Below are 23,178 nucleotides of genomic sequence, written 5' to 3'. Positions count from 1 at the left end.
TTAGAGTTAAAAAAAATGACACTAATTCGGTGCAAACAGAGTATAAATATGCCGCAGAGTATAAATATGCCCCTAAATATGGCGTTAAGGCCATAGAGTCATTTTTTGCATGGGAACGCCTACCTTGCATCTCATTAAGGCAAAGTAGGTCTCCACTTTCAAAAAATGACTTAAACTCCATAACTTTGGTGCTAGAGGGGTCTAGCACCAAAGTATAAATATGGAGTGAGTTTTGCACCGAATTAGAGTAAAAAAAAATGACACTAATTCGGTGCAAACAGAGTATAAATATGCCCCCAAGTCTTCAACTGCTTTTTAATTCCATTTTTTGATGGATATAATTGACTTGGGGTGTCCTCTTTCTTATCATTAGTTCCTGCATGGAATGGGCCCTGTCCCCGATGCAGTGTTAAACTAAAGGGCACCGGGCATGAACGTCAATTCACCAAAAGGCCAGGGGTAGCGTACGTGACATCACACTCCGTTTGACCTTTACATTCGCTCACAGACATGCTAACACATACACACACAATCACATATACACACACACTCACACTTAAACACGCTCTCACCTGCATGCATGCAAACAACATACATTTAAAAACATTTTTTACTTACCTCAACTGCTAGGGTGCCTCATATTCCAGCTAATTGTTCTCCATTTTTATTATACTAATAGCGAATAATTTGTTATAATTCACTAGTAGTGTAATAAAAATTGACAAAAAAGGAGATTGCAGTCTCAAACGATGATCATTAGGACGAGCTGTTCCTATGTTTCTGGCACTGAATTTGCCACCTCAGAGGCCAGGGTTTGCAAATTCAGTGCTACGGGTTGCAAGGGGCAAGCAGGGAGGCAGCTGCGACCCCTGGGGGCCCCTAAATGTTTTCCATGGCACAGGGTGGATTAAAGCATAAATGTGTCTATTCAACCTCTATCTCTACCCCATTCCCCATCTATCTTTATCTCTACTTGTCTATTCAAACTTCTCTTTTGAAAGACTTGATATTCAATTCATAATTACTTGAACTGAATACAATTTGTCCACAGGAGCAAGTGTCATGTTCGGATTGTGGGTATTATAAATGCCTTCTAAAGAAAATGTATTGAGGATGCCTTTGGCAGAGTCCTTCAGGTTTGGTGCCACCTCTGCATCTCAGTGTTACAGCAGTGGTCACAAGACTAGACCTGGGCGAAATGTTAATTTGGCACATAACTCCTATGACAGGAGCACAGGAACAACAAATTTAGAAATCGTGAGCTGCTGGCTTTTGCTGTTCATGTTTTGGTGCAGCATTTTCATGTCCATTTTAGATGAAATGGTGCATTGTGCGCTAATAAATTAATCCTAAATGCTGGCTTACACTCCTTGCATAATCATGCATACTTTTTCTATAATTTCTCATAATTATGCTACAGCAAATTACGCCCATCCCTACTCAAGGCCTTATTTCTAATACGAAATGTTCAAGCAGGAGGCAGGCACCAGTGCATTGGCAAAGGAGTAGCCCTAACGTGCTGGGGATCATGCAGACTCAAGTGACGGAATCACTGATGACCAAGTACATTTACGTTTCAAAGAAAAATGATACAGGTAAATGCTGCCCCTGAGCTAGGTGCAGAATGTAAAATGCTCAACAATGTCTGAATTTTGAGACCTTCTACTGGATGGCATAAGGTTTTGGAAAAGATGTAGTACTGACTCTCGGATCCTCTTGCAAACCCCTATGTGTGTCAGGGTTTATTCACAGCCTACATCCCAATTCTTATCCCTGCCATTATTGCCCACTCCCAAAGTAACGCCTTGGGAATCTGTGGCACATGGGCAGTCTGCATGCCTGGGTATGCATGAGCTGGATCTGACCCATTAAAGAAGAACCAGAACCAGAACCAACAAGGAGTGGGGGTTGGGTTGTGGTCAGTGAATGGACACATAGTGTGGAGACCCTCAGGATCTGTATGAGTGATCATGGGAGCTCATGAACATCCTTATTTAGTGATAGAGGAGACTACAACATTGCAAGGGTGTGCAGGTTGTTCTACAGTATCAGCACACTTTAACCTTGTGCAGCCCATTACACCAGGCTGAGTATCTATTACTTTAACACAGCAGACCAGTCCAATATCTTCCTAGCGGAAGGGAATTCCTCAGGGACTGTGGGACCTGATCCTTTAATGAAGACATGGAACTGCCAATGAGTGAGAACCCCCTCAATGAGTATGAAAGACCATCACCGTCCCAAAGTCTAGCACATGCACACCAACATAGAAGGGCAGATTAGACCACTGCCCTGTGAGCGTTCAACCAAAGCTTTCTTGAGTAAGCCCTCGTTAGCAAGGTGTAAACTGATTTGTAATGTCGCCAATTCGAATGACTCACAACAAGAACCAATTGCTTGAAACTTCACATGGATGATTAAGAGCATAGCTTGCAAAGGTTTCTTTTTTAAAAAGTAGAATCTTTACCAGCTCCTCTCAGCTGTTTGCCACTGCCTTGAGGAGCATCAGAGAACCTGCTGCTAGTTACTGCCGAGTGCCCGCTGCTGTGCTGCCTTCCCCACCGCACCTCCTTTGAGAACTGAAGCTCCACCACCAATCATCTCTATCAAAGTTCCTTACTCCTGGAGATGGAGAAGGGCAGAGAGACACCAGTACATGTACCTCATCTCACCCAACACCCTCCACTGCCCCGTACCACCACCTGCCATACTTTTCCTGCCCATTTCTAGCCAGAAGACGACATGCCTTTCATGCTGGGACATGTTGTGGCTGGAAATCTGCCAACGTGCGGGCCATGGGTGGGCTAAAATTTGCTTTAGCGCAGCCTGGAAGTGAGTGACTCCTTTCTCATAATGAAAACCTGAGAACTGCTAGGCATAGGCTGGCTCTCATCGTGCACTCTAAAGTGATATTACTACGCGTGTGAAATGCTGCACGTTCGTCCAGCGCACACAGTTCCTGTAATTTATTTTACTTCAGTACAACGTCCAGGCATTCAGTTTTTTCGTAACAGAAATGAATGAGAACATTTACTTGCGAAATGTTTCAGTGCAAGGTTTATGGGAGCAATAAGGTAGCTTATCGATTATGACACAACACAAAAGGGAAAGGTACCCTTAATATCACATTGCTTTGGCTCCCATAGGATCATTAAACGTGCCCGCAATTACCCATTAAAATGCAGGCGAAAGGTGCAAATTTTCTAAGAATTCTGTTCTCAAAGCAAATATAATGTTTAGCTTTGTCAAACTCCTTCCAGCATGGACCAGCCCTCGTCTTTTGTTAGTTCTCGTGTCTACGGTGTGTGTTAATGTGTGATAGTATGTGTACCTGTTTGTGTAACAATTGCGATTCTTTACGCTACGTACCCATGTGCGGTTCAGCGACACAAACACACCATCAGTACAGCGAGAATTTAAATTAAAACATTTATTTTATCAGTGAAGGTGCTGCTTAATTACGTGACATTTCTTTAATGTGTAGTACTATTCACATAAGTAAGTACAGAATAGGTAAATCATAACACTTAATTGTTCACTTTATTAACAAATCTTCTAGTAAAACAATCCTTAGATCTTAAATCATATGTAGGGCGGTGCCAGGGTTTTAATTCCAGATGAAATGCCAGACTGGCATCGAGTGTGTTGTTTGTTCAAACACATAGCATGAGGTCTTCAACTTAATAGAGGTCGCTTGAAGGCCTCATTAAGTTTTAAATGTTGTGAAAGTGTGTGCCCAAATTTGGCGCGACAACTCGTGTAATAAAGAAGTAAACATATTTGCATATTGATTAAACACTTACATTAAAAGAGGTGACACCCTGAATTTGATAACCTCACAACGGGTACCTTACTGTTTCTGGAACCCAGCCTCTCTGCAGGGGTTTCATGCTGTAGAATTTGACATACTCAGTGCAAGCTTTAATAGATAAAGAAAGACGTAAACATAACAGTATATTGAGTGAACACGCTGATCATTAATAGAGAAAACACACTTTCAGAAGCAGCTGTAGTTGGCAACTCCTTGGCACATTTATATTGGGCACCTTAGTGTAGTTTTGGTGAACCCCAAAGTCGCTGCATGCATTCTGTGTTATTCAAATTGAGGAAGAGAGTAAGTTTCAACAGGTGCCGATTGCTACCAGCTCAACAGTTGAAAATGTAAATGGTTACTTCATTTAAAATACTGAAGAAACGTGTTACACTGCATATTTGTTTCACTATTATTGGACTCCATACTAACTAAAATGAAAGGGGAACTTTCAAGCCATGTGTATATTAAAACACGTGCATGATCTCAAATCGCCCAAATTGGCTGCCTACCTGGTTTAGGAGTCAATTACAGACACTGCATTGTGTCCTCTCAATATCTTTCAACATTTCTTATTTAGGATTAAAACATTTTAAAGTTAGTCTAATCTAATGTTTACAATGTTCTTATAGAACTGTTGCCTCTGACAGATGGATATAGATTTTTGATAGTATCCTGTGGTCCTAAACAAGATTAAAGAGTCATTACATCCGGTAGCATTCCTCTTTACAGTCTTTGTGTTTCCGTCTCTTTTTCTAAACATCTGGAAACTAGTCATGTTGGCGGAGGGTTCCACGTTACCTGTCCACAGCCCTTTCCTTCGATTCCTCCCAGCAGTACCTATCTGTGGCTTTCTCAGGTGTAGCTTTGCTTTCCTTCTTGGCTTTCTTTCTTCGGAACTTGAGTACCCCCAGGACAAAGGCCAGCAGCAGTACAACTGCAATCACAGATGCCACCACTGCGTATAGGAGCATCCTATCAACTCTTGTGCTCCCATTTTCGATTTTGGCTGCAGCCCCAGTAGTATTCGAGCTCAAGGTGGAGGCAGGCATGGAGGTGCTTGGAACTCTGCTGGCACGGATAGGTTCCTCAGAGCCCTTTTCGAGGATTTTGTCAGGTCTCATTTCAGATTGGGAAACAACTGATATCTGGGTTTGTGTGAATTTCTGCTCAACACTTGGAGAATTGATGCTTGCTGTAGGTGTATTTGGAATGATACCCAATTCCAGCAGCAAGCAGGAAATTCCGTCAGGGGCCAGGGCAAGCCCTGGTCCACAGGCACATATGTAGCTCCCAAGTGTGTTGTTACAAAGGTCCTCGCAGGGCGTCTTTTCACATTCATCCACATCCAAGCAAGTATCCTCCCCTTCACCCTTCACATAACCCTCCTTACAGTAACATGTGTAAGAGCCATTGGTGTTAATACATCCCTGGGCACAAGGGGAACTGTGCCAGCACTCGTCCTTATCTTTGCATGATCTGCCAACTGTCTCAAAGCCAACCATGCAGCTGCAGCTGAAGCTCCCTGGGCTGTTTGTACACACTTGATCACAAGGACTCTGCAGACACTCATCCACATCAATACAGCTTATGTTGTTTTCTGCAAGAATATATCCATTCAAACAAGTGCATTTGAATCCTTCTTGGAGATTTTTGCAGATCTGCTGGCATGGGTTGGACTTGCAGTGATCCTTTGCAGCACAAGAGATCCCATCTGCCATGAGCTCATAACCCGCCTTGCAACCACACTTGATGGAGCCAGTCTTAGTGTTAAATGTGCATTCCTGATCACAGCCCCCATTGTTGAAGCTGCAACCATGGCCCAATGAAGCACAGAATGGCCCTGGAGGACTCCAATCAAATCCATTGTCTCCATTGTCTTTACAGATCAGAAATGGGCCACCTGACTCCTTCTGGAGACCGCAATGCACATATGCCCCCGTACCAAATGGTACCAGATTCAAGGTTGTACTTGTAGAACGAAAAGGCATCAGATATTCTACCTTGCCTGGACCTGCCAAGGCCACCTGACGACACATGCCTCGGAATGAGAACTTGCAGACGTAGCCATTCACAGGGCTCAGGCACTTCCCATCTGTCCATTTGAAGTTCTTTGTAGAGGTCATGTTGAAATTCATTGTTACGCACCTCTTTGTGGTGCATGTTGCCATGGGCTCCTCCATCCAGTTGGAGAACTGGTTCTCTTCTTCATTATCCCTTCCTCTGTCTGTGATCCAGGAGAAACCCTTTAATGCCTTTGACTTTTGGTAGCACTGTTTCTTTTCCAGATAGAGCCCAATCCAGAATTTGAGCATGCTCTCTGGCAAGGCACTGCTAGGGATCTTGAGCAGCAAGTGCTGCAGGTAAAGCGCTTCTTCTTGGCTCTTCACGGTTGCCAGGTGTCCACCATTGTCCTTACATGCGTCGTTTGCCTGCTGAAACCCTCTGGTGGTGTCCAGATGAACGGTGTAGCAGTCACTGGTGGAGCACAACACCTCGCTTCCTACTGTTGCAGTGGCCCCCGCGATAAACCACAAGCAAAGCACCTGGCACCGCAGCAAAAACACAAGGTCGGTCATTCTGCTCGCACGCTGACAGCCAGATAACAGCTTCAGTCCAGATCCGGGGCTGAAATGAAACACCCGGGCCGCAGAAGGCTGGAGGTTATACTCCCAGCAACTCCTATTCTTTGTTTGCATTCCGTTTGCATGCATCCTGTATTGTCTTGATGCAGATTCCTTCTCCCAGTTTCCAGTTTCCTGTGGTCTATTTTAGCTCCTATTGTGTCTTTGTTTTTGAGCCTCGATCAGTGACTGAGATAACTGCCCGAAAACCGCACACACGTGTTATTGTGTTGTTCTGCAAAACCACTGTGTTGTTCATCTTTTCATGTTTTCGGAGGCGTCATTTTAATCTTCTGGATTTTTGAGTTCATGATCATTGTCAGGGCTCTAATTCGCTCTATCAGAGACCTGTGCTTCTGGGGACAGCAGAAAGGCCAAGCTCTTCAACTTTTGACTAAACAGTGCACAGAAAGGCGTGGGATTTCAAAAAGATGGTGATGCCAAGCATACTTGCTGCAGTGTTTCATTTTTATTCCTAGACGGGATCATTCGGTCTAAGGGAACATTTTTCAAGTGAAACATAGCTGTTCAAATCCTTAAATAGGAGTTGGGCCGTGGGAACGTGTGTTACAAACTCAGGGCCAAGCTTCTTAAAGAAATAGGTGATGCCAACTGCTCTTAATTTCGTTTCATACTGCATAATTTCTATTTAATAAAAAGAGAGGGAGAGAGACCGAAAGCACCATTACTACTAAGCTCTGGCACAGACGTGCTCTCTCTCGAACGCTGGTGCATATTTAGGCTGCCTAGTGCCATGCACTAATCTTTGTACTGTAGTGCAAATGTGTCGGATTCATGTGTAGCACAAGGTTTTTTTTTCTGGAAGCGCCAGAGATGCCAACTTTTGAGGTGGGGAACTGGGTTTGAGTCTCGGCTTTGACTCAGCATCCCGTGATTCAGAGCAAATCACTTAATTTACCGGTGGCTACAAAATAATGAATGTGTTCTTGTGTAGTGTAAGGAGAGCTCATGTAAAGCCCTCCAATACATCTGGTCGAGGTTGCTATATATGTAAAACTGCCCAAAAAACCTAGAGAGGCGTAAAAAGTTTTCCCACTTTGAATATGAACTGCACACATGCAGAGTTAAGGATAAAAGCAATCTGCATGTTAACACCAGCCTCAAAGAGGCATTATACTATTGTTAGCAAACACATCTTTGCGTCAGTAACTAGCGGTGGTTGCATTTGACGTTCATGTACCATGGAATGCCCATGTAATGCAAAGTAATGCAAGGCATCTCAATGCACTGCTTTGAGCGACTTTCTTGCAACTTCCAGCACAAAACAAATTGTGAGCTGTCAAGTGTATTACAAATAAACATTTTGTGCCAGGTTTTATCACTTTTTTTGATGCAAATCAAGTGCAAAATCTTTGATGCTATACCACATCACGATGCAGCAGCAATCTACTTCTGCTCACAGAACCCAACTACCTCTCTAATAACTCCTTGCATGTCTTTGCTTTTGACACTACTGCACTACTACTTAATGTAATGTTTCAAATAAAGCATACATGCTTTTGTGAATTGTCCTACAGACTTGTTAAAGGATAGGGAAGCAAATACTGGGGGAAAACAGTTGAATGTTGTGGAACCCATAGTGGGAAATGGCATTTTTGGGAATGACCCTTTCTGCAGGATGATACCTAAACGTTTTGCCTTCTTCCTCCAATTTCCCTGACCCTGTTTTTGTTGGTTTTAGGATTCTGGGCATTTTGCTACTGCTAGACAGTGCTAAAGTGCATGTGCTCTCTCCTCTAAACATGGTATAATTGGGTTACACCTGTTTGGCATATTCAGTTTATTTGTAAGTCCTTACCAAAGTGCACTACATGTGCCCAGGGCCTGTAAATTAAATGCTACTGATGGGCATGCAGCTCTGATTGTGCCACCCACTACAGTAGCCTTTCAAACATGACTTAGGGGGTCGGCGGGAGCACCGCCAACAGGCTGGCGGTGCTCCTGAGGGCATTCTGACCACGGCGGTTTGGCCGCGGTCAGAAAGGGAAAACCGGCGGTCTCCCGCTGGTTTTCCGCTGCCCTAAGGAATCCTCCATGGCGGCGCAGCTTGCTGCGCCGCCATGGGGATTCCGACACCCCATACCGCCATCCTGTTCCTGGCGGTTCGGCCGCCAGGAACAGGATGGCGGTATGGGGTGTCGTGGGGCCCCTGGGGGCCCCTGCAGTGCCCATGCCAATGGCATGGGCACTGCAGGGGCCCCCGTAAGAGGGCCCCACTTTGAATTTCAGTGTCTGCTTAGCAGACACTGAAATTCGCGACGGGTGCTACTGCACCCGTTACACACCTCCCACACCGCCGGCTCCATTCGGAGCCGGCTTCCTCGTGGGAGGGTGTTTCCCACTGGGCTGGCGGGCGGCCTTTTGTGGGAAACCCAGAATGACCGCCGCGGTCTTTTGACCGCGGTATGGTCTTCTGGCGGTTCCCGCTTGGCAATGCTGGAATGACCCCCTTAGTCTTGCCACTGTAGGGTCTGTGTGTGCAGTTTTAAACTGCCATTTCGACCTAGCAAGTGAACCCACTTGCCAGGCCTAAACCTTCCTTTTTATTACATGTAAGACACCCCTAAGGTAGGCCCTAGTTAGCCCCAAGGGAAGGGTGCAGTCCATTTAAAGAGTTGGACATGCACTTTTAAGTTTAACATGTTCAGATAGTGAAAAACTCATTCATTTTTCACTATTGCAAGGACTATCTTGCCCATAGGATAGCATTGGGGTTAACTTAAGGCACAATTTGAGTGTAATTTCTGATTGGGAAGAGAGAGATAATGGAGTTTGGTGTCCCTGGACTCACATTTGTTTTGTAAGTTTTCAAAATTAAAGTTTTGGTGAACAAACGCGGCATTATGCCAACAATTAAACAGTGCAGTAGAGCTACATTTGTGTCAGATCGCTGTACAGAGTTCCATAATTTACTATTTCCCAAGGTGGGGAAGGGGAAAAGGCGTGTTGGGAGAGTGGGGAGGGAAAGGGCCAGGAATGGAAGAAAAGGTACAAAGAGTACTTAGTAACCCCCCAGAGTGGTGCAATTGTTCAAACTGCTTTCCTACTGTAGTGACCAACTCCTCTTCACTGTCAGTCCCGCTCCTGCATCATCAGGGATGCCCCCATCCCCTCCCGACAGTTACAGTCCTTCCTCAAACGCCTACACGTCCTTATCCACACAATGAAGCATGGTCCCCTTATTTCTAGATCTTGCTCCGCATGTTCATGCTGTCCCATTCTTTTTAGTCTGCATTCCTCTGCTACTGCCCATTCTGTGAGTTCCCCTAACCAGCGAGTCAATGTCAGTGGCATAATCTGGGACCAATGAACAGCTATATGTCTCCTCGCCAGCACCAGACCAACCAAAGCAAATCAGTACCTCATCTTGCTCCTCTTGGTTGGACATGTCAGTTGGACATGTCAGTAAGCCCAGCAAGCAAAGCTTCATACTGCTCTCTACTCGAGGACCTGTCACCCTGAGTAGAGTGTCAACCACTCCAGTCCAGCATGGCCTTAATCTGGTGCATTCCTATGCCATGTGTATAAAGTGTGCAGGCGTAACTCCACATCAGGGGCAGCCTTCAGATCTAGTTGGGAAGATCCTATGCCAGCGCTGCAACGTGAGATAAGCACGATGCACATAGTAAAACAATGTGAACTTAAATCATGTGTTGATGGACGTGCCATAGACCTGCGCCCATGCGCTTTTCCATTCACTATCCATCAGCTGATACCCCAGCACTTCGCTCCAGCTGAGACGCATCCCTTCCAAATTGAGACACCTCTCCACTTTCAGTGCAGCATAGAAGCAGGAGATCAAGCCTTTGTTTGAGCCTACATCTAGCATTAGCATGATCACCTGGGACACTTTGAGCTCAGCTTGAAAGTCCGTCCTGATCTCCTGGACCGTCTGTACAACTTTGCATACTGTAGGAACTGCTAGGGTCGCAGCTGAATTAAATAAGTAGCTTCATCAATCGTAAGAAACAACGCATTTTGGTACATGTTGCCTACACATTGACACCCTCCTGCAGTTCACTGGGACATGTCCATCAATCATGCAGCTTTGCAAAATGGTGGCAGCCTCCATAGCAATAGCAAGTTAGCATACAGGGACCATTTAAGTAAGCTTTTAAAGGTCAGTTCCCATATCTGGCAACCCATATGTAGCACATGTGTCACAATATGTGTATCGCTTATCACCACTTTTGGCAAGTCCCCTCCTCCATCAGTCCCACCAAAAGCCGCTACTCCCTGTTGCCCCATGCAGCACACCATAACACAGCATGCTGCAACTGCCGAGCAAAGTAATAAAGTTTAGATCTGGGAGGCCAGTGCCCCCCCACTGGTGTCCAGCTTCAGGACCTCTAGACCTACTCTGCTTCTGCTTCTGCTCCCAGCCCAGACTAGCACGACCAGCAGACCATCCAGAGCCTGAGAAGTGTTGCAGAATTAATTTTAGAAGACATACAGGCAGCGGGGAAGGAAAACCATTTTACCCAGGGCCACTCTGCCCATAACTGAGAGTGGTAGCATATTCCAAAAACCCACAGAGGCCCAGAGACCCACGAGCACTCAGCCCATATTGAGCCTGGATTATTTCCACTCACCATTTTATAACCCTGATCCACAAATATCAGAAGCTTGCAGTCTACCGGGTCAGTCCTGACTCTGGGAGATCCAGGGTTGGTCATCTCCTCAGGCTCCCGATGGGTAAAGGATTGTCTTTTGTGGGTTAAAAGGTAGACGCAAGGCTTGCTCAAATTCTGTCATTATCTCCAGTTACAGCCTATCTCCAATAACAGCGGCACAGATTGATCCAGACGGCAGAGATACTCAAGAGTGTTGAGAGAGCATAGCTTACATAATCTATATTAACATGAAATGTTTATGAATTAATGTGTGATAATGCCGCATAGAAACTGTAGTAATGAATTTTTGCTTAAACGTGCACTTGAAATGTGACCACTGGGAGTGGCCTCCAATGTATATGTAGACTAATAAAAATAACTAAATATTTATGAATTATTATACTGAATACGTTTTATACTAATTATTAATGATTGCATTATTGAATTTGTGCTGAAATCCTTGTAGGCCTTAAGTTAGCATGAGCCAAAGCTTAGCTGCTTGGCTCTCATATTAAATGTATTTTTTCTAACTTGCAGTGTGCTGACTCGCAAAAGGACATGACCTCTTGTTTTCTTCAAACTAGAAGCTGAATGTAACATAGTAGATCCATTCTCACGAAATTCATATTGCTTGTAGAAAATGTTAGTCAAAAATGCAACGGTATAGATTAATGTAATGTACAAGGTCGTTTAAACCAGTGAAGACAATGGAGCTACTGACCAAAAGATGTGCAAAGAATTACAGAAGGATGAAATCATACCGGACGTGCTACCTCTGAAGACGTCAATCATATGGACCAATAAAATGTCTGTAAACTAATATGGAGTGAAAGATTAATGACATAATCTGTTTTCTGACTGGGTAAAGATAGTGGGGTATAACCGCAAACCAATTAAATTTTAGGGGAATGTACAAAGAAATAAGGATAAAAACCCATGACACGGGGAGCCATTTAGAATTAGGTAGGGAATGCTATTGATTTTATCCAGAAACTTTGTCACTCTGTTGGGTGACTTACTTTGACTTTACTTAAACCATCCTTTCTTAGATTGCCCATTTTACATTTTACCTCCTTATGAGGGAAGTATTTTGCCCCGGAGCTGAGTTCTGACGTATGGCGATTCGACTGATGTCCTGAAGACGAAGACTGAACCTGTGCACTGACCTAAACCTTGTAGGGTAACTATGACAATTAAATTGTGATTTGTCTGTTTGCTTTTCCTTTCTAGGTACCAACTGCTTACTTTTGACAGAGACCATAGCTAGATGTTTTCCAAATTGGTGTTCTAAATTGTTTTGCGTGAAGCCCAACATGCCAATGCTAATTAGTGGTTAGGACAGGTGTTCACTAAATTGACGCAAATAGACAAACGACTGAATCTATGCTTTGTTGAACCGACGGGTTATTGACACTCTGCTAAATTGATCTATGTTTACGCCGTGTTATGTTTAAATGTTTGTGATTCTCGCCTTAATGAAATCTTATCAAAGTTGCCATATCGTAACAATGCTATTATGTTTCTTCGTTTTAAGATCAACACATCTACTTTTAGAATTGTAACTAATAGGGAATAAAACTCATAAAATTCTACTAAACTGGTGTGGTTATTCATGACTGCAAAGTCATGGTAGTGTCTCGAAATGATTGATGACTTTGACTAAAGTGAATGTATTGTTGTGATAAATATTGATGACATTATTGACGTATTGATTGACATATTGATTAGTTATCTCGTCCTAAGGTGTCTCTCAACTGGGTCAAAAGATTCATTGGCTTAAAACGAGTCCTGATGTGTAATAAATTATCATAGAGGGACACTTTAACAATGTCATCCACATACATCGAGACAACATGAACAGTGTCTCCAGTCACAACCCGCCACTCCACGAGATCTTGTCGTATCCTCTCTGCCAGAGGCTCCATTGCTAACGCAAAGAGCAAAGGGGACTACAGGCAGCCCTGTCTTGTGCCGCATCGCATCTGTATTTGTCCCGACACAGTGGACCTGGTCCGAACTCTGGCTGTGGGCTCCACGCATAGCTGGAGCACCCAGTAAAGAAACTCTTCTCTGACACCCATATGCGTAAGCACCTCCAAAAGATACTTCCAGCACAGGGTGTCAAACACTTATTTGATATCAAGCGCCACCAGGTTCAGTACCGTATACCATGTGCATGACATGGGAGCGTCATCTCCGATTCATATGTGTTCCCCATCCTGGGATGAAGCCACACTGATCTTTTACTACTAAACTAGCAACTACAGTCCACAGTCACATAGGCAATATCTTTGAAAGCACCTTCATGCCCAAATAGTGGAAGATACAACCCAGGGTCCTGTGGTTCTTTGTCAGGCTTGGGAATCATAGCTATAAAGGCATCCTACATTGGCAGTGGCAGTGTCCCCTGACACCGGGCCTCGCATACTACTGCAAGTAGTCACTTCTCCAGCAATGCCAAATAGTTTCAGTAAAATTCAACACAGAGCCCATCTGGACCTGTGCATTTTCCACTCGGCATATCGAGGAGCGCTGCAGTGATCATGAATGAGAATGTGGTCTTCTTTGAATGGAATTAAATGCAGCAACCAACTTTGAGTGCATTTTGATTTAGTTTCATAAATCCCTTTCAGAAATGGCTGTCATGGGTGTGTATGTGCGCATTCACAATGGGAGTCTTTGAATGTATTTACTAATGTTTGCGACAGTGACACTGTTGAAGAAAGGGGACTGGAAGGAACAAGAGAGTGCTGGATAGGGTAAGTATGAGAAGAAAGGAGAATGTAAAGGAGTGTGAGAAGGGAAGGAAAGGGACAGAAAATAGTCCCACCATCTTATGCTTTTGAAGGAGACTTCATCTAGTCAGAATACTGTGAGGTTTTGGGTGGGACAAATACAAGAATGGTAAGGAAAACCATAGAAAAGGAAGCAGGAAAGTGCTGACCAAACGTCCCCTCTACGTTTATGTAATGTTTTTGAAACAATGGGTGAGGCCAACAGACCTAAAAGCAACCAATGGCAATGCCATCTTTTCAATCAGAACATGAGTAGTTGCAGTAGATGCCTGTTGAATTTATTTTCTGCTTATTGATGCTGAGTATGTTGCCCTTGCTGTGCGTGATCGCAGTGGTGTAACAAAGGCCCTGGTACCCACCTGGTGCGGTGGGTTGAGCTCCAGGGGCCCCCCTCAGCACAGTGCCCTGAGCTGAGTGAGTCTGAAGAAAGGGCCCTCTATGCACTTTGTGGGGAGGCCCACGTTTCATTGCGCCACTGTGTGTTTGTGTAAGAAATATGCTGCAGCCACTTGCCCTTTGGCTCCTCATTGTGCTAAACCACGTTCTTCTGCAGTTGTCCATACTGTTGCTGTACTTGCACTGCAGTTCAGTGAAGATTGGTGAAACCACAACAATTTTCACTGCAAGGTGGGAATGCATCACAAAGTAGGGGAATTCTCGAGCTAAAAGGGGATGCAATGTGCAAAGAGGGTGCGCCCAGAGCAAGGTAGGTTGTTTGTGCAACTGAGAGTGCAGCGTACTTTGGGGAATGATTATAAAAGGGACAATCACATTGCACTATGAGGAGTGGTGGGTACAATCAAGAAGAGTAAATATGTTTGCTGTGAATGGTGCAAGAGCTGTTACATGCCAAACCTAAAAAGAATGAGTCTTTGGGGTAGCCCTTGAAATTGCAGCAAGTTTGAACGGAAATATTTGCGGAACTATCTGCTATATTAGATGGATCAATATCTCCACACTCGTGGTAAACGATGTTTGGACTTAGAGCACAGTAATCAACTGCTTCTTAATAATGATCAGGAATACATTTTCTAAGATACAGGAGTCTGCATATGGCAAGAAGATACAAATATCTTTGTTGAACTAATCAACCGATGAATGTAACTTTTCATTCTTAATGTGGTAGCAATCCCTATGCTCTCTCAGCCATCTCCTACCATAAAGGTAGGTGTTAGAAATGGGGGTTTTGGTTGGCAGTCAGGTTACCCTATGTCCAAGCAAGAACCCTCACTCTAGTCAGGGTAAGTCACACACAATCCAAAATTAGCCTGTGCCCACCCTCTGGTAGCTTGGCACAAGCAGTCAGGCTTAACTTAGAAGGCAATGTGTAAAGTATTTGTGCAATAAATCATACAATACCACCATATAGCACCACAAAAATACACCACAGAGTGTTTAGAAAAATATATAATATTTATCAGGATAATTTTAGGTCAAAACGAATAAAGTTGCAATGTGAATTTGTAGAGATATCACTGAAAAGTGATATAAAGTGTCTTAAGTCTTTAAAAAGCAAATAAAGTCTCTTTCAAGCACAAAGTACCTGCTTTGGAGTGGAAAATCTCCTCAGAGGGTCACAGAAGAAGAGATACGTGGAAAAATGGTGTGTGCATCGATTTCTCCCCAGCACACACGGACTTGCGTCGTTATTTTTCACGTGGGGAAGTCGTGCGTCGTTTTCCAGCGCGCGGACAGTCTCTTTCTGTGGATTGCGGGGATTACCAGATGTCCCGGGTCTGTGCGTGGATTCTCCTGCTTGTTTTCCTGCTGCGCATCGTTCTGCGGAGCTGCGCGTCAAAGTTTCGCTCTCACGGCAGGGGCTACTTAAGTGGGTGGCACAACCAGTGCTGCAGGCCCACTAGTAGCATTTAATCTACAGGCCCTAGACACATATAGTGCACATTACTAGGGACTTATGAGTAAATTAAATAGTCCAATCAGGTATGATCCAAAGTTACCATGTTTGAAAAGGGAGAGAGCATATGCACTTTAGCACTGGTTAGCCGTGGTAAAGTGCGCAGAGTCTAAAAAGCCAGCAAAACAGGGTCCAAAAAGTGGAGGGAGGCAGACAAAAAGTTAGGGGTGACCACCCTAAGGCATGTCACGTCTAACAGTAGGATAAACATGGCTGCAATCTGCTTTTCCTCTTTGGGACAACTGATTTTTACAATCAAAAAGCCAAACGTAATGTTGTGAGAAAATACCACAGTAATCCAACTCTCTGGTCTAGACAGCACTGTCACCCTGGTCACTGGTGTCTGCAGTGAATCAACCCCATGGTCTAGACAACTGTGTTAGCCTGGTCTGCATGGAGAGGGGTAAGGGAGGCTCCTGCTCCTCAGTGGATTTTGGTACAGACTGGTGTGCAGGCTCACAGTGCAGCGTAGCACTACAGCCACCATAGTGTTATGCTGCCTGCACTAGTACGGCCACGACCCCCACCTAGATCAGTCCAGGACAACACGGACCATGGCGGATGAGTCACGGCAGGTGGGGATGATGTTAAACGTATGCCTCCCCCGAAAAAACTTCTGTGGACGCCTATGACCATGGTCATGGCTTTTAGACGCTGGTTGGATGCTCCTTGCGAGTTCGCTCAGACATTTGAGGGAAACACCAAGTCTTCAACTGCTGTTTAATTCAATTTTTTGATGGATATAATTGACTTGGGGTGTCCCCTTTCTTAGCATTAGTTCCTGCATGGAATAGGCCCTGTCTCCGACGCACTGTCAAACTAAAGGGCACCGGGCATGAACGTTAATTCACTGAAAGGCCAGGGGTAGCGTAAGTGACATCACACTCCATTTGACCTTTACATTCGCTCACAGACATGCTAACACACACACACACAATCACATATACACACACTCTCACAATTAAACACCCTCTCACCTGCATGCATGCAAACAACATTCTTTTAAAAACATTTTTTACTTACCTCAAGTGCTAGGGTGCGTCATATTCCAGCTAATTGTTCTCCATTTTTATTATACTAATAGCGAATAATTTGTTATAATTCACTAGTAGTGCAATAAAAATTGACAAAAAATGAGATTTCAGTCTCAAACGATGTTCATTAGGACGAGCTGCTCCTATGTTTCTGGCACTGAATTTGCCACCTCTGAGGCCAGGGGTCGCAAATGCAGTTCTACGAGTTGCAAGGGGCAAGCAGAGAGGCAGCTGCGACCCCTGGTGGCCCCTAAATGTTTTCCATGGCACAGGGTGGATTAAAGCATAAATGTGTCTATTCAACCTCTATCTCTACCCCCATCCCTATCTATCTGTATCTCTACTTGTCTATTCAAACTTATCTTTGAAAGACTTGGGCCCGTATTTATACCTTTTTTAGCGCCGCATGTGCGCCGCTTTTTGACGCAAAACGGCGCAAACCTACAAAATACAATGGTATTTTGCAAGTTTGCGCCGTTTTTGCGTAAAAAAACAACGCAAATGCGGCGCTAAAAAAGTATAAATACGGGCCTTGATATTCAGTTCATAATTACTTGAACTGAATACAATTTGTCCACAGGAGCAAGTGTCATGTTCGGATCGTGGGTATTATAAATGCCTTCTAAAGAAAATGTATTGAGGATGCCTTTGGCAGAGTCCTTCAGGTTTTGTGCTTCCTCTGCATCTCAGTGTTACAGCAGTGGTCACAAGACTAGACCTGGGCGAAATGTTAATTTGGCACATAAATCCTATGACAGGAGCCCAGGAACAACAAATTTAGAAATCATGGCTTTTGCTGTTCATGTTTTGGTGCATTTAGTGCTATTTTCTTAGCACAAAATGCATTTTCATGTCCATTTTAGATGAAATGGTGCATTTTGCGCTGATAAATTAATGCTAAATGCTGGCTTGCACTCCTTGCACAATTCTGCATAATCATGCATAATTTTTCTATAATTTCTCATAATTATGCTACAGCAAATTACGCCCATCCCTACTCAGGGCCTTTTCTCTGATACGAAATGTTCAAGCAGGAGGCAGGCACCAGTGCATTGGCAAAGGAGTAGCCCTAACGTGGTGGGGATCATGCAGACCCAAGTGACGGAATCACTGATGACCAAGTACATTTACGTTTCAAAGAGAAATGATACAGGTAAATGCTGCCCCTGAGCTAGGTGCAGAATGTAAAATGCTCAACAATGTCTGAATTTTGAGACCTTCTACTGGATGGCATAAGGTTTTGGAAAAGATGTAGTACTGACTCTCGGATCCTCTTGCAAACCCCTATGTGTGTCAGGGTTTATTCACAGCCTACATCCCAATTCTTATCCCTGCCATTATTGCCCACTCCCAAAGTAACGCCTTGGGAATCTGTAGCACATGGGCAGTCTGCATGCCTGGGTATGCATGAGCTGGATCTGACCCATTAAAGAAGAACCAGAACCCCAATGATTGGGGGTTGGGTTGTGGTCAGTGAATGGACACATTGTGTGGAGACCCTCAGGATCTGTATGAGTGATCATAGGAGCTCATGAACATCCTTATTTAGTGATAGAGGAGACTACAACATTGCAAGGGTGTGCAGGTTGTTCTACTGTATCAGCACACTTTAACCTTGTGCAGCCCATTACACCAGGCTGAGTATCTATTACTTTAACACAGCAGACCAGTCCAATATCTTCCTAGCGGAAGGGAATTCCTCAGGGACTGTGGGACCTGATCCTTTAATGAAGACATGGAACTGCCAATGAGTGAGAACCCCCTCAATGAGTGTGAAAGACCATCACCGTCCCAAAGTCTAGCACATGCACACCAACATAGAAGGGCAGATGAGACCACTGCCCTGTGAGCGTTCAACCAACGCTTTCTTGAGTAAGCCCTCGTTAGCAAGGTGTAAACTGGTTTGTAATGTCGCCAATTCGAATGACTCACAACAAGAACCAATTGCTTGAAACTTCACATGGATGATTAAGAGCATAGCTTGCAAAGGTTTCTTTTTTAAAAAGTAGAATCTTTACCAGCTCCTCTCAGCTGTTTGCCACTGCCTTGAGGAGCATCAGAGAACCTGCTGCTAGTTACTGCCGAGTGCCCGCTGCTGTGCTGCCATCCCCACCGCACCTCCTTTGAGAACTGAAGCTCCACCACCAATCATCTCTATCAAAGTTCCTTACTCCTGGAGATGGAGAAGGGCAGAGAGACACCAGGACATGTACCTCATCTCACCCAACACCCTCCACTGTCCCGTACCACCACCTGCCATACCTTTCCTGGCCATTTCTAGCCAGAAGACAACATGCCTTTCATGCTGGGACATGTTGTGGCTGGAAATCTGCCAACGTGCGGGCCATGGGTGGGCTAAAATTTGCTTTGGCGCAGCCTGGAAGTGAGTGACTCCTTTCTCATAATGAAAATCTGAGAACTGCTAGGCATAGGCTGGCTCTCATCGTGCACTCTAAAGTGATATTACTACGCGTGTGAAATGCTGCACGTTCGTCCAGCGCACACAGTTCCTGTAATTTATTTTACTTCAGTAAACGTCCAGGCATTCAGTTTTTTCGCAACAGAAATGAATGAGAACATTTACTTGCGAAATGTTTCAGTGCAAGTTTTATGGGAGCAATAAGGTAGCTTATCGATTATGACACAACACAAAAGGGAAAGTTACCCTTAATATCACATTGCTTTGGCTCCCATAGGATCATTAAACGTGCCCGCAATTACCCATTAAAATGCAGGCGAAAGGTGCAAATTTTCTAAGAATTCTGTTCTTAAAGCAAATATAATGTTTAGCTTTGTCAAACTCCTTCCAGCATGGACCAGCCCTCGTCTTTTGTTAGTTCTCGTGTCTACGGTGTGTGTTAATGTGTGATAGTATGTGTACCTGTTTGTGTAACAATTGCGATTCTTTACGCTACGTACCCATGTGCGGTTCAGCGACACAAACACACCATCAGTACAGCGAGAATTTAAATTAAAACATTTATTTTATCAGTGAAGGTGCTGCTTAATTACGTGACATTTCTTTAATGTGTAGTACTATTCACATAAGTCACTACAGAATAGGTAAATCATAACACTTAATTGTTCACTTTATTAACACATTTTCTAGTAAAACAATCCTTAGATCTTAAATCATATGTAGGGCGGTGCCAGGGTTTTAATTCCAGATGAAATGCCAAACTGGCATCGAGTGTGTTGGTTGTTTAAACACATAGCATGAGGTCTTCAACTTAATAGAGGTCGCTTGAAGGCCTCATTAAGTTTTAAATGTTGTGAAAGTGTGTGCCCAGATTTGGCGCGACAACTCGTGTAATAAAGAAGTAAACATATTTGCATATTGATTAAACACTTACATTAAAAGAGGTGACACCCTGAATTTGATAACCTCACAACGGGTACCTTACTGTTTCTGGAACCCAGCCTCTCTGCAGGGGTTTCATGCTGTAGATTTTGACATACTCAGTGCAAGCTTTAATAGATGAAGAAATACGTAAACATAACAGTATATTGAGTGAACACGCTGATCATTAATAGAGAAAACAGACTTTCAGAAGCAGCTGTAGTTGGCAACTCTTTGGCACATTTATATTGGGCACCTTAGTGTACTTTTGGTGAACCCCAAAGTCGCTGCATGCATTCTGTGTTATTCAAATTGAGGAAGAGAGTAAGTTTCAACAGGTGACAATTGCTGCCATCTCAACAGTTGAAAATGTAAATGGTTACTTCATTTAAAATAAAGTAGAAACGTGTTACACTGCATATTTGTTTCACTATTATTGGACTCCATACAAACTAAAATGAAAGGGGAACTTTCAAGTCATGTGTATATTAAAACACGTGCATGATCTCAAATCTTCCAAATTGGCTGCTTACCTGGTTTAGGAGTCAATTACAGACACTGCATTGTGTCCTCTCAATATCTTTCAACATTTCTTATTTAGGATTAAAACATTTTAAAGTAAGTCTAACCTAATGTTTACAATGTTCTTATAGATCTGTTACCTCTGACAGATGGATATAGATTTTTGATAGTATCCTGTGGTCCTAAACAAGATTAAAGAGTCATTACATCCGGTAGCATTCCTCTTTACAGTCTTTGTGTTTCCGTCTCTTTTTCTAAACATCTGGAAACTAGTCATGTTGGAGGAGGGTTCCACGTTACCTGTCCACAGCCCTTTCCTTCGATTCCTCCCAGCAGTACCTATCTGTGGCTTTCTCAGGTGTAGCTTTGCTTTCCTTCTTGGCTTTCTTTCTTCGGAACTTGAGTACCCCCAGGACAAAGGCCAGCAGCAGTACAACTGCAATCACAGATGCCACCACTGCGTATAGGAGCATCCTATCAACTCTTGTGCTCCCATTTTCGATTTTGGCTGCAGCCCCAGTAGTATTCGATCTCAAGGTGGAGGCAGGCATGGAGGTGCTTGGAACTCTGCTGGCACGGATAGGTTCCTCAGAGCCCTTCTCGAGGATTTTGTCAGGTCTCATTTCAGTTTGGGAAACAACTGATATCTGGGTTTGTGTGAATTTCTGCTCAACATCTGGAGAAGTGATGCTCGCTGTAGGTGTATTTGGAATGATACCCAATTCCAGCTGGAAGCAGGAAATTCCGTCAGGGGCCAGGGCAAGTCCTGGTCCACAGGCACATATGTAGCTCCCAAGTGTGTTGTTACAAAGGTCCTCGCAGGGCGTCTTTTCACATTCATCCACATCCAAGCAAGTATCCCCTCCTTCACCCTTCACATAACCCTCCTTACAGTAACATGTGTAAGAGCCATTGGTGTTAATACATCCCTGGGCACAAGGGGAACTGTGCCAGCACTCGTCCTTATCTTTGCATGACCTGCCAACTGTCTCAAAGCCAACCATGCAGCTGCAGCTGAAGCTCCCTGGGCTGTTTGTACACACTTGATCACAAGGACTCTGCAGACACTCATCCACATCAATACAGTTTATGTTGTTTTCTGCAAGAATATATCCTTTCAAACAAGTGCATTTGAATCCTTCTTGGAGATTTTTGCAGATCTGCTGGCATGGGTTGGACTTGCAGTGATCCTTTGCAGCACATGAGATCCCATCTGCCATGAGCTCATAACCCGCCTTGCAGCCACACTTGATGGAGCCAGTCTTAGTGTTAAATGTGCATTCCTGATCACAGCCCCCATTGTTGAAGCTGCAACCATGGTCCATTGAAGCACAGAATGGCCCTGGAGGACTCCAATCAAATCCATCGTCTCCATTGTCTTTACAGATCAGAAATGGGCCACCTGACTCCTTCTGGCGACCGCAATGCACAGATGCCTCCGTACCAAATGGTACCAGATTCAAGGTTGTACTTGTAGAACGAAAAGGCATCAGATATTCTACCTTGCCTGGACCTGCCAAGGCTACCTGACGACACATGCCTCGGAATGAGAACTTGCAGACGTAGCCATTCACAGGGCTCAGGCACTTCCCATCTGTCCATTTGAAGTTCTTTGTAGAGGTCATGTTGAAATTCATTGTTACGCACCTCTTTGTGGTGCATGTCGCCATGGGCTCCTCCATCCAGTTGGAGAACTGGTTCTCTTCTTCATTATCCATTCCTCTGTCTGTGATCCAGGAGAAACCCTTTAATGCCTTGGACTTTTGGTAGCACTGTTTCTTTTCCAGATAGAGCCCAATCCAGAATTTGAGCATGCTCTCTGGCAAGGCACTGCTAGGGATCTTGAGCAGCAAGTGCTGCAGGTGAAGCGCTTCTTCTTGGCTCTTCACGGTTGCCAGGTGTCCACCATTGTCCTTACATGCGTCGTTTGCCTGCTGAAACCCTCTGGTGGTGTCCAGATGAACGGTGTAGCAGGCACTGGTGGAGCACAACACCTCGCTTTCTACTGTTGCAGTGGTCCCCGCGATAAACCACAAGCAAAGCACCTGGTACCGCAGCAAAAACACAAGGTCGCTCATTCTGCTCGCACGCTGACAGCCAGATCCGGGGCTGAAATGAAGCACCCGGGCCGCAGAAGGCTGGTGGTTATACTCCCAGTAACTCCTATTCTTTGTTTGCATTCCGTTTGCATGCATCCTGTGCTGTGTTGAATCAGATTCCTTCTCCCGGAGACCAGTTTCCTGTGGTCTATTTTAGCTCCTATTGTGTCTTTGTTTTTGAGCCTCGATCAGCGACTGAGACAACTGCCCGTAAACCGCACACATGAGTTATTGTGTTGTTCTGCAAAACCAGTGTGGTGTGCTTGTTCTTCTCATGTTTTCAGAGGCGTCATTTTAATCTTCTGGATTTTTGAGTTCATGATCATTGTTAGGGCACCAGTTCGCTCTATCAGAGACCTGTGCTTCTGGGGACAGCAGAAAGGCCAAGCTCTTCAACTTTTGAC

General features: G+C 44.3%; 2 protein-coding genes across 2 annotated transcripts; both read right to left on the bottom strand.

Moving 5' to 3' along the window:
- Positions 1-3,415: 3,415 nt before the first annotated feature.
- Positions 3,416-6,512, bottom strand: LOC138295711 (complement component C1q receptor-like). The gene has a single exon (XM_069234173.1). It carries the CDS (start codon positions 6,508-6,510, stop codon positions 4,609-4,611), a length of 1,902 nt encoding a protein of 633 aa, XP_069090274.1. The 5' UTR covers positions 6,511-6,512; the 3' UTR covers positions 3,416-4,608.
- Positions 6,513-19,778: 13,266 nt separating this feature from the next.
- On the bottom strand, positions 19,779-22,844 carry LOC138295710 (complement component C1q receptor-like). The gene has a single exon (XM_069234172.1). The coding sequence runs from the start codon at positions 22,751-22,753 to the stop codon at positions 20,972-20,974; it is 1,782 nt and encodes a 593-aa protein (XP_069090273.1). The 5' UTR covers positions 22,754-22,844; the 3' UTR covers positions 19,779-20,971.
- Between the last annotated feature and the right edge of the window lie 334 nt (positions 22,845-23,178).

Source organism: Pleurodeles waltl, chromosome 5 (assembly GCF_031143425.1).
Source record: "Pleurodeles waltl isolate 20211129_DDA chromosome 5, aPleWal1.hap1.20221129, whole genome shotgun sequence".
In the NCBI taxonomy this organism is placed as follows: Eukaryota; Metazoa; Chordata; class Amphibia; order Caudata; family Salamandridae; genus Pleurodeles; species Pleurodeles waltl.
Note: the sequence above shows the minus strand (reverse complement) of the source record. Positions and strands in the feature narration are given on the sequence as shown.

Coding starts and splice junctions, on each gene's coding strand:
- LOC138295710 (XM_069234172.1), bottom strand. CDS start 22,753: ATGAGCGACCTTGTGTTTTTGCTGCGGTACCAGGTGCTTTGCTTGTGG.
- LOC138295711 (XM_069234173.1), bottom strand. CDS start 6,510: ATGCAAACAAAGAATAGGAGTTGCTGGGAGTATAACCTCCAGCCTTCT.